Source organism: Nerophis lumbriciformis, linkage group LG10 (genome assembly GCF_033978685.3).
Source record: "Nerophis lumbriciformis linkage group LG10, RoL_Nlum_v2.1, whole genome shotgun sequence".
Lineage (NCBI taxonomy): Eukaryota > Metazoa > Chordata > Actinopteri > Syngnathiformes > Syngnathidae > Nerophis > Nerophis lumbriciformis.
Genome location: NC_084557.2, coordinates 50,045,352 through 50,058,018, shown reverse-complemented (window position 1 = coordinate 50,058,018; position 12,667 = coordinate 50,045,352). Strand labels below are relative to the sequence as shown.

The 12,667-nt window shown below is 42.7% G+C and overlaps 1 protein-coding gene across 5 annotated transcripts in view; it reads right to left on the bottom strand.

Moving 5' to 3' along the window:
* The window catches only part of megf11 (multiple EGF-like-domains 11), a 559,910-nt gene that overhangs the window by 123,312 nt on the left and 423,931 nt on the right, over positions 1-12,667 (bottom strand). For all 5 annotated transcript variants that reach the window (XM_061969469.2, XM_061969471.2, XM_061969472.2 and 2 more), the window contains one exon: positions 10,241-10,361. In XM_061969469.2, the coding sequence (XP_061825453.2) occupies positions 10,241-10,361 (121 nt within the window). The remainder of the gene's footprint in view (positions 1-10,240; positions 10,362-12,667) is intronic.

Sequence of the window (12,667 nt, the reverse complement as noted above, 5' to 3'; positions counted from 1 at the left end):
ATCACTGATGAGAATGATATGGAATTCACATTCCTTGGAGTCTTTATTAGATACAACCTGTCATATAGGCCGGACAGCAAAGGTCTGCAGAGCCTTTCCCTCCTTACAGAGGGCCTGAAGAAAAGTGGGATTCATCCACAAATCAATGCTCATCACTTTCAACACCCACATCATTGTTTCATAAAGCGTGATACTGAATTTAATGCATCCAGCCAATCAGTTGACCAGCCGTGCCCTAGCAAATACAAACATATATACAGGTAAAAGGCAGTAAATTAGAATATTTTGAAAAACTTGATTTATTTCAGTAATTGCATTCAAAAGGTGTAACTTGTACATTATATTTATTCATTGCACACAGACTGATGCATTCAAATGTTTATTTCATTTAATTTTAATGATTTGAAGTGGCAACAAATGAAAATCCAAAATTCCGTGTGTCACAAAATTAGAATATTACTTAAGGCTAATACAAAAAAGGGATTTTTAGAAATGTTGGCCACCTGAAAAGTATGAAAATGAAAAATATGAGCATGTACAATACTCAATACTTGGTTGGAGCTCCTTTTGCCTCAATTACTGCGTTAATGCGGCGTGGCATGGAGTCGATGAGTTTCTGGCACTGCTCAGGTGTTATGAGAGCCCAGGTTGCTCTGATAGTGGCCTTCAACTCTTCTGCGTTTTTGGGTCTGGCATTCTGCATCTTCCTTTTCACAATACCCCACAGATTTTCTATGGGGCTAAGGTCAGGGGAGTTGGCGGGCCAATTTAGAACAGAAATACCATGGTCCGTAAACCAGGCACGGGTAGATTTTGCGCTGTGCAGGCGCCAAGTCCTGTTGGAACTTGAAATCTCCATCTCCATAGAGCAGGTCAGCAGCAGGAAGCATGAAGTGCTCTAAAACTTGCTGGTAGACGGCTGCGTTGACCCTGGATCTCAGGAAACAGAGTGGACCGACACCAGCAGATGACATGGCACCCCAAACCATCACTGATGGTGGAAACTTTACACTAGACTTCAGGCAACGTGGATCCTGTGCCTCTCCTGTCTTCCTCCAGACTCTGGGACCTCGATTTCCAAAGGAAATGCAAAATTTGCATGGTTGGGTGATGGTTTGGGGTGCCATGTCTTCTGCTGGTGTCGGTCCACTCTGTTTCCTGAGATCCAGGGTCAACGCAGCCGTCTACCAGCAAGTTTTAGAGCACTTCATGCTTCCTGCTGCTGACCTGCTCTATGGAGATGGAGATTTCAAGTTCCAACAGGACTTGGCGCCTGCACACAGCGCAAAATCTACCCGTGCCTGGTTTACGGACCATGGTATTTCTGTTCTAAATTGGCCCGCCAACTCCCCTGACCTTAGCCCCATAGAAAATCTGTGGGGTATTGTGAAAAGGAAGATGCAGAATGCCAGACCCAAAAACGCAGAAGAGTTGAAGGCCACTATCAGAGCAACCTGGGCTCTCATAACACCTGAGCAGTGCCAGAAACTCATCGACTCCATGCCACGCCGCATTAACGCAGTAATTGAGGCAAAAGGAGCTCCAACCAAGTATTGAGTATTGTACATGCTCATATTTTTCATTTTCATACTTTTCAGTTGGCCAACATTTCTAAAAATCCCTTTTTTGTATTAGCCTTAAGTAATATTCTAATTTTGTGACACACGGAATTTTGGATTTTCATTTGTTGACACTTCAAATCATCAAAATTAAATGAAATAAACATTTGAATGCATCAGTCTGTGTGCAATGAATAAATATAATGTACAAGTTACACCTTTTGAATGCAATTACTGAAATAAATCAAGTTTTTCAAAATATTCTAATTTACTGGCTTTTACCTGTACAAGCAGTAAGTATGTATGTTTTTAACCAATTGAGCTCAAATGTAATTACCTTGTGCTTGCCAGGCCTCTAAAGGTGTGTAACACATTTGGTGGTGATCCATTCTAACGCCCTGAAGTTCATTTTTTAGAGTGCATTAAAGGGAAACTGCACTTTTTTGGGTATTTTGCCTATCGTTCATAATCTTTATGTAAGACATACAACATATAGATTTTTTTGGGGACAAGCGGTAAAAAATGGATGGATGGATGGATGGCATTCTAAATAATGTCATGATCCGGCCACGTTCTGTTAGTTTTGGACTCCCTTAGCTCCTGTTTTGTGCACTTCTAGGTTTGTTTTGGTTACCATGGCTACTAATTGGTTTCACCTGCCTCTGATTAGTGTTCGGCACGTTCACCTGCTGCCGAGCACTAATCAGAGAGTTATTTATACACGTTGCTCGCCACACTCGGTCTGGCTTCATTGTTTGCTGTATGCAACAGTCAGGTTTCTTGGCTTCTAATTTATGCTTCCGGTGCTAGTTTTGTACCTTAGCTTCACGTGCGATCGGCACGTTTTCCCCTTCTACTTGTTTTCTGTTTTTGGTACGTGTTTTGAAGAGTAAATCATGTTCCTACCCGCACGCCTTGTCCGGAGTGGTCCGTCTGCAGCAGTGACGTGCGGTGAGGTTGATGGCTGGTGAGGCACTGACTTCATCACAGTCAGATTTACAAACATATGAACCCTAAAGAGTATCTTATTCACCATTTGATTGGCAGCAGTTAACGGGTTATGTTTAAAAGCTCATACCAGCATTCTTCCCTGCTTGGCACTCAGCATCAAGGCTTGGAATTGGGGGTTAAATCACCAAAAATTATTCCCGCTGCTGCCCACTGCTCCCCTCACCTCCCAGGGGGTGATCAAGGGGATGGGTCAAATGCAGAGGACAAATTTCACCACACCTAGTGTGTGTGTGACAATCATTGGTACTTTAACTTAACTTTAACTTTACACATACAAACTGTAGCACACAAAAAAGCACATTTAATTAAAAAAACACGTTATTATGGTCTTACCTTTAATGTGTCCTTGGGCAAGACACTTCACCCCTTGCTCCTGATGGCTGCTGGTTAGCGCCTTGCATGGCAGCTCCCGCCATCAGTGTGTGAATGTGTGTGTGAATGGGTGAATGTGGAAATAGTGTCAAAGCGCTTTGAGTACCTTGAAGGTAGAAAAGCGCTATACAAGTATAAACCATTTATCATTTATTTATAACTAAAGCCCTCACTTCAACTTTCCACGTGCAAGATTGAATCTATTTAAAAAAGTGTAACCGAGGGTTTATAAATGTGGCCTATACTGTATGAAACTACAAAATAACAAACACGGAGGCTCCAGTTTACACGAGGACCACTTTATTTACCTTCTTTCAAAAACTTCCGCTCCACTCCAACGTGTCGTCACTTCCGCTCTTAGCGCCTTCAAAATAAGAGCTCAAGGCATATACTGTATAACAGCGCATAACAGGAACTTAACATCACAAAGAGGAAAGCCCATGAAAATAGGTTACAAAAGTTATTTAATAAGAAGCCAAAAAGTGCAAAAACAATAATGTTCGTGTTGGAGGAGTGGTGAATTAGGTACACCTGCAGTCTGCAGGTGTACCTAATGTTGTGGCCCTGCAGTCATTCACAACTCCTCCAACACGAACATTATTGTTTTTGCACTTTTTGGTTTCTTATGAAATAACTTTTTTAAATAGATTCAATCTTGCACGTGGAAAGTTTAAGTGTGGGCTTTAGTTGATATAACAATTCTACGGCGGGGGTGCAGGAGGCGAGCCTCAGCCAGTGCGTCTTTTGCAGCCGTTTTATGATCGCTCAGCACAAGAAATACGTTACACACATACAGTTGTTGACAAAATACACTGTACATTATATACCTCAGCTAACTAAACTATGGAAATGTATAATATAATTCATATAGCAATACGGTCTCACTGCACAGCAGGCCAGCAGTTAGTCGAGTCCGCAATCCATGTTGAGGCACTGAGTGACGTGCCTCAACTGGCTGCTGATCACCGCACCGTCTCTTCTCAGTATTTGAACGGCAAATGTGAAAATTCAGCGATTTTAAATAAAAATAATCTAAAACGGGTGAAGTTAAATGGAAAATGACTTTATAGTATAATCACTGGATACATATAACAATTTAATTAAAAAAAAATTTTTTTACATTTTTTTTCTTTCCATGATGGAAGGTGAGGCCCCGCCTCACCTGCCTCTAGTGACTGCACGTCACTGGTCTGCAGCCCGGGGGAACGAACCCTGCAGCAAGCTGCGACCCCCACGCACGTGACAAATATAAAAATAAAAGTCTGGTTACAGCGGCGCCAATGGAAGCTCCAATAAATAAAAGAAAAAAAAACACCAACAATGCTGCATTTACATTTTGTGACTTGAATATTAACTAAGTATTAGTGATATTGTTATTATAAGCGCTAACGCAGACAAACTAATTATAGTGGGGTCGTGATCATTACCGTGTGAGTGCCTAAATTTATCATCAGTTCATCATGCGTTTTCCCTTCCTTGCTCCCAATAAGTTAATTGTAGATCATAAATCATGCATCTCACACGGACAGAAGAAGTCTGAGTAGGTATTCCGACAAGTTGGTACACTTTGACAGCCATTTTGGACTTGAAATTGGCCAGAACGACACAAAAACATGTGTGTCCCCCCGCTCCCACCACCCTGTTTCTCTGTGTGGATTATGAGTCTTTCTTCACCTAAATGGGAATATATGAACATCCTCGCAGTCGGCATCCTAATGACAGCAGACATCGCGCAGTAAGTGATGTTTTATTATGTTTGTTGGCTCTCATAAAGTCTGTCGTCAGTAATAATCAGTGATAAAGAATAAAAAAAGCTAACGCCGTGATGCGTTTTGAAATTAATGCACAGTGTATGCTTAAAATGATCAAAATAAGTAAATATTAAATGTTATTATAAATGCGCCCGTCGCTACATTACATATATACTTACATCATGTATATAAAACCTCATTGAAGGTGTTTAATGATCCAGAAGGGAAATTGTTCCACACAGTAGCTCAGTTACAAAGGATGGAAAGGATAAGGATGGAAAGGATAATGCACACAAGGGCACACAAAGAGGGCGAAAACAAAAGGTATAAAGTACACTAAAAATGTACCATAGTCATACTTGCCAACCTTGAGACCTCCGATTTCGGGAGGTGGGGGGTGGGGGGCGTGGTCGGTGTGGGGGCGTGGTTGGGGGCGGGGCTAAGAGGAGAGGAGTGTATTTACAGCTAGACTTCACCAAGTCAAGTATTTCATATATATATATATATATATATATATATATATATATATATATATATATATATATATATATATATAAGAAATACTTGACTTTCAGTGAATTCTAGCTATATATATATTTATTTTATTATATATATATATATATAAATAAAATAAATACTTGAATTTCAGTGTTCATTTATTTACACATATGTCATGTCTTGATCTTGTGAGTTTGCTTTTCCGGGATGCAACGGAAAGTTGGCACGGGCGAGACGGGAATGAAGGTACATGATTTATTTATTAACTATAAATACAAAAAAAAGCATCAAACAAAAAGCGCGCACAGTGGCGGAGAATAAACTATGAACAATTAAACAAAACTTGCAAACTATGGCTTGAATAAAGAAAACTTACTTGGCATGGACAAAAAAGGACCAGCGTGAACATGGACATGAAAAAATGGACAGAGCATAAATGTGGTGTGAGGTCGTCAGGACGAACAACAGAAAATGAATGAACTTAAATACTATGGACATGATTAGTGAAAGCAGGTGCGTGACTCAAAACGTGAAACAGGTGCGTGACGTGACAGGTGAAAACTAATGGTTGCTATGGTGACAAACAAGAGTGCACAATGAGTCCAAACGTGGAACAGGTGAAACTAATGGGGTAATCATGGAAACAAGACAAGGGAGTGAAAAGACAGAAACTAAAGAGTCCTATAACTAAACAAAACATGACTTAAAACAAAACATGATTACACAGACATGACAACATATACACACACATAACACTCATCTACTCATTGTTGAGTTAAGGGTTGAATTGTCCATCCTTGTTCAATTCTCTGTCACTATTTTTCTAACCATGCTGAACACCCTTTCGCAGGTACCCAGAAAGGTTTCGAGTACCACCAAAAAAATGAATCTCTGAAGACAGTATAAAAATCTGTGTTAAAGGTGTACAAATACTGTTTGTATAATAAGCATGTTATTTTTTTTTTTACAAATGAGGGTTAAGAGTTCAGTACTAAATAAAAAAGAAAAGAATGTGGCTTAAGTACAGTTTTTTAATTGAGCTGCTGCATTTTTTGGTTGGGTTGTTTATTTATTTTGAGTAACTTCTATACATTTCTAAAAGGGGAGGAATGTAATAGAGTGATCTATGTTTGTCTGTTGCCATCTCCTGGTGAATGTTGGCTATAGCGTACTGGGGTTCCTTTTTGGTTGGCCAACGATTTACGTGGTGTTGCGCACCTGACGTCACTCAGGTCCGCACTGGAGCTGGAGGGGGCGTGGCTTCCAGCTCCGCCTGAATTTCGGGAGATTTTCGGGAGAAAATTTGTCCCGGGAGGTTTTCGGGAGAGGCGCTGAATTTCGGGAGTCTCCCGGAAAATCCGGGAGGGTTGGCAAGTATGACCATAGTAGCAATATAAATATAACATATATGTAATATTTACATATTATATATACAGTATATAACATATACTAATATATATTATATTTTATATAATATATACAATATATAAAACATCCCAATTACCATGTACAATATTACAGTATATGAAACAGCTGCAGCAAAGAACAAAGTGCAGCATAAAAAAAAAGTAGATCCAGCAGAAAATATACACTATAAACAAAGAAAGGTAGCTAACATAGAAGCGGTCAGGTAGTGGACAAATATCATCTTTAAGGGCTTTGTGGGCGGGATTGCATGGCTCTCATAGGCTCATTTGTAAGCAAACGTTTGATTGCATTTATTTAATATTTAGAATGCAAAACATTTTTTTTAAAATAACATCATTATGTCTTTCATAATGATTGTGAACGATAGGCAAAATTCCAAAAAAAAGCGCAGTTCTCCTGTAAGTTGTGTGAGAAATTTCATTTTTCAATCATATTAATCATGCAGTCAAACTTTGCAGTTTAATAACAGTGCAACTATAAGGTTAATACTGAATGTCCAACAATAATAGCACAGGGAACACAGTACACAGAAGTCCCGCGTTAAGCCATTCAAAAATTACACAATAAATTTAAAAAAGTATCTATGTCGAGTGTGCAATACAACGGTGCTGCTTTTGTTTTGAAAAGCGTTATTTGTATTACTTCCGTGTGGACATATGCTCGCGCGATTATGAGTGAATGTGAACAGCGGCAATCACAAATTACAAAATACATTTAAAAAAACATCTATGTTGTGCGTGCAATACAACTGTGCTGCTTTTATTTTGAAAAGTGTTATTTATGTGTAACCTGTGAGTGAAAGTGCACAGCGACAAGTGATGCCCGATTACCCCCGAGACGCTAAAAAGAGAAAAGTTGATGATGAATGGCGTGTTTCCAACAAGACATGGACTGCCAAGTATTTCTTTACAGAAATGAAAGGTAAAGCCGTGTGCTTAATGGGTTGCTGTGTGATCCCACCGACACGTCTTCCTATGACGAAGCAGTGCCTGGGGAATCTGTGGTGGGCTCTTCTATTTCTGCGGCTGAGGTAGTTAAAAAGCTCCTCGGTGGCAAGGCCCCGGTCGTGGATGAGATCCGTCCGGAGTTCCTTAAGGCTCTGGATGCTGTGGGGCTGTCTTGCTTGACAAGACTCTGCAGCATCGTGTGGACATCGGGGGCGGTACCTCTGGATTGGCAGACCGGGGTGGTGGTTCCTCTCTTTAAGAAGGGGAACCAGAGGGTGTGTTCTAACTATCGTGGGATCACACTCCTCAGCCTTCCCGGTAAGGTCTATTCAGGTGTACTGGAAAGGAGGCTACGCCGGATAGTTGAACCTCGGATTCAGGAGGAACAGTGTGGTTTTCGTCCTGGTCGTGGAACTGTGGACAAGCTCTATACTCTGGGCAGGGTCCTTGAGGGTGCATGGGAGTTTGCCCAACCAGTCTACATGTGCTTTGTGGACTTGGAGAAGGCATTTGACCGTGTACCTCGGTAAGTCCTGTGGGGAGTGCTCAGAGAGTATGGGGTATCGGACTGTCTGATTGTGGCGGTCCGCTCCCTGTATGATCAGTGTCAGAGCTTGGTCCGCATTGCCGGCAGTAAGTCGGACACATTTCCAGTGAGGGTTGGACTCCGCCAAGGCTGCCCTTTGTCACCCATTCTGTTCATAACTTTTATGGACAGAATTTCTAGGCGCAGTCAAGGCGTTGAGGGGATCTGGTTTGGTGGCTGCAGGATTAGGTCTCTGCTTTTTGCAGATGATGTGGTCCTGATGGCTTCATCTGGCCAGGATCTTCAGCTCTCACTGGATCGGTTCGCAGCCGAGTGTGAAGCGACTGAGATGAGAATCAGCACCTCCAAGTCCGAGTCCATGGTTCTCGCCCGGAAAAGGGTGGAGTGCCATCTCCGGGTTGGGGAGGAGACCCTGCCCCAAGTGGAGGAGTTCAAGTACCTAGGAGTCTTGTTCACGAGTGAGGGAAGAGTGGATCGTGAGATCGACAGGCGGATCGGTGCGGCATCTTCAGTAATGCGGACGCTGTATCGATCCGTTGTGGTGAAGAAGGAGCTGAGCCGGAAGGCAAAGCTCTCAATTTACCGGTCGATCTACGTTCCCATCCTCACTTATGGTCATGAGCTTTGGGTTATGACCGAAAGGACAAGATCACGGGTACAGGCGGCCGAAATGAGTTTCCTCCGCCGGGTGGCGGGGCTCTCCCTTAGAGATAGGGTGAGAAGCTCTGTCATCCGGGAGGAGCTCAAAGTAAAGCCACTGCTCCTCCACATGGAGAGGAGCCAGATGAGGTGGTTCGGGCATCTGGTCAGGATGCCACCCGAACGCCTCCCTCGGGAGGTGTTTAGGGCACGTCCAACCGGTAGGAGGCCACGGGGAAGACCCAGGACACGTTGGGAAGACTATGTCTCCCGGCAGGCCTGGGAACGCCTCGGGATCCCCCGGGAGGAGCTGGACGAAGTGGCTGGGGAGAGGAAAGTCTGGGCTTCCCTGCTTAGGCTGCTGCCCCCGCGACCCGACCTCGGATAAGCGGAAGAAGATGGATGGATGGATGGATGGATGGATGGAGGTTGCTGTGTTTAAAGAATATCATTTGAATTGCCACTACACGACGAAGCACGAGGATAAATAGCGGAATCTGTCTGATGGAGACGCGCAAGGGAGGCTGATGCGTTGATGGTAAAACTACAAACCCAACAAGGACTTTTTGCCACATTTCACACCCCCTGAGTTGCAACTGTCAGGACAAGTTTCGTATTTTCTCACAAAATCGCCAGAAAAAGTAAGGCGTTTTCTGACGGAGAGTTTATAAAGGAGTGCTTATTGGACTCTGTTGCGCTGATATGCCCGGAGAAGAGGGGCGCATTTGAGAACGTGTCACTCTCCCGACGCACTGTAACGAGGCGGGTTGAGACCATCGCTGGAAACTTGGAGCTTCAGCTGAAGAACAGAACGGCCGACTTTGACTGTTTTTCGCTGGCTTTGGATGAGAGCTGCGATGCACGTGACACCGCCCAGCTGCTCATCTTCTTACGTGGGATAACTGCAGACTTTCAAATCACGGAGGAGCTGGCAGCCATGCAGTCAATTAAAGAGACAACCACAGGTAATGACTTGTTCACATAGGTAAATGCGTGTTTGGACATGTTAGGACTGAAATGGGACAAGCTGGCAGGTGTGACAACAGATGGTTGTCCAAATCTGACGGGGAAAAATGTTGGACTTTTAAAGAGGATGCAGGATAAAGTGACAGAAATGGACATTTTTGCATTGTATTATACATCAGGAAGTGTTGTGTAAGACAGTGTTAAAAATAAAACCATCAAAAGCAATCTGCTTTTGTATAATGTTAAGTTAGGTTAAATGAAATTATTATTATTATTACTTATCTTACGGTATATCAACAATAATTTGAGCAACATTTAATTGAAATAATGTCGATGTGGCCCTCCAGCAGTGCTCGGGTTGCTCATGCGGCCCCCGGTAAAAACTAACTGCCCACCCCTGCAATAGAAGTTCATGTTTGGACCAATTTTCACTATTTTGAGTGCAGCGGTTCAGGAGTGGAGGAGTGAGTTTCTACAAACAAATACATAGTAAGTATGTGATAGGCCAAAGTGACGGTATACCTTCCTTGCAGGTGCAAGATCCATCGAAAGGTGAGCAGGAGGCATGGTTGTGGCAGGAGCAGGTGGACATGCAGCTTGGTCCATAGAAACCAGGAGGACACTCCGTGGCACAGTCTTCACCCTAAGGGGGTAGGATTGTAAAGTCAAGTCAAAGAGGGGAGGGACGAGACGCACGGCAACAAATATTCCCTACAACTGGTTGACAAATATAAATAAATGAGGTGACAAATATGCATGGCGAGTAGCGGGCTGGAGAGGACAATGTATTTTGTTTAAACTAAACCAGGGGTTGGCAACCTTCACGAGCTCGCTTATTAGTGATTCCCAGAGCCCAAAAAAAGTCTGCGGGCTATAGAGCGTTTTCTATTGGGGCTCCAGTACTATGGAATGCCCTCCCGGTAACAGTTAGAGATGCTACCTCAGTAGAAGCATTTAAGTCCCATCTTAAAACTCATTTGTATACTCTAGCCTTTAAATAGACCCCCTTTTTAGACCAGTTGATCTGCCGTTTCTTTTCTTTTCTCCTCTGCCCCCCTCTCCCTTGTGGAAGGGGGGGCACAGGTCCGGTGGCCATGGATGAAGTGCTGGCTGTCCAGAGTCGGGACCCGGGGTGGACCGCTCGCCTGTGCATCGGTTGGGAACATCTCTGCGCTGCTGACCCGTCTCCGCTCAGGATGGTCTCCGGCTGGTCCCAATATGGACTGGACTCTCACTATTATGTTAGATCCAATATGGACTGGACTCTCAGACTATTATGTTAGATCCACTATGGACTGGACTCTCACTATTATGTTAGATCCACTATGGACTGGACTCTCACTATTATGTTGGATCCACTATGGACTGGACTCTCACACTATTATGTTAGATCCACTATGGACTGGACTCTCATTAATATGTTAGATCCACTATGGACTGGACTCTCACTATTATGTTAGATCCACTATGGACTGGACTCTCACACTATTATGTTAGATCCACTATGGACTGGACTCTCACACTATTATGTTAGATCCACTATGGACAGGACTCTCACTATTATGTTAAATCCACTATGGACTGGACTCTCACTATTATGTTAGATCCACTATGGACTGGACTCTCACACTATTATGTTAGATCCACTAAGGACTGGACTCTCACTATTATGTTAGATCCATTATGGACTGGACTCTCACTATTATGTTAGATCCACTATGGACTGGACTCTCACTATTATGTTAGATCCACTATGGACTGGACTCTCACTATTATGTTAGATCCACTATGGACTGGACTCTCACTATTATGTTAGATCCACTATGGACTGGACTCTCACACTATTATGTTAGATCCACTATGGACTGGACTCTCACTATTATGTTAGATCCACTATGGACTGGACTCTCACACTATTATGTTAGATCCACTATGGACTGGACTCTCACTATTATGTTAGATCCACTATGGACTGGACTTTCACACTATTATGTTAGATCAACTATGGACTGGACTCTCACTATTATGTTAGATCCAATATGGACTGGACTCTCACTAATATGTTAGATCCACTATGGACTGGACTCTCACTATTATGTTAGATCCACTATGGACTGGACTCTCACTATTATGTTAGATCCACTATTGACTGGACTCTCACTATTATGTTAGATCCACTATGGACTGGACTCTCACTATTATGTTAGATCCACTATGGACTGGACTCTCACTATTATGTTAGATCCACTATGGTCTGGACTCTCACTAATATGTTAGATCCACTATGGACTGGACTCTCACTATTATGTTAGCTTCACTATGGACTGGACTCTCACTATTATGTTAGATCCACTATGGACTGGACTCTCACACTATTATGTTAGATCCACTATGGACTGGACTCTCACTATTATGTTAGATCCACTATGGACTGGACTTTCACACTATTATGTTAGATCAACTATGGACTGGACTCTCACTATTATGTTAGATCCAATATGGACTGGACTCTCACTAATATGTTAGATCCACTATGGACTGGACTCTCACTATTATGTTAGATCCACTATGGACTGAACTCTCACACTATTATGTTAGATCCACTATGGACTGGACTCTCACTATTATGTTAGATCCACTATGGACTGGACTCTCACTATTATGTTAGATCCACTATGGACTGGACTCTCACTATTATGTTAGATCCACTATGGACTGGACTCTCACACTATTATGTTAGATCCACTATGGACAGGACTCTCACTATTATGTTAAATCCACTATGGACTGGACTCTCACTATTATGTTAGATCCACTATGGACTGGACTCTCACACTATTATGTTAGATCCACTAAGGACTGGACTCTCACTATTATGTTAGATCCACTATGGACTGGACTCTCTCACTATTATGTTAGATCCACTATGGACTGGACTCTCACTATTAT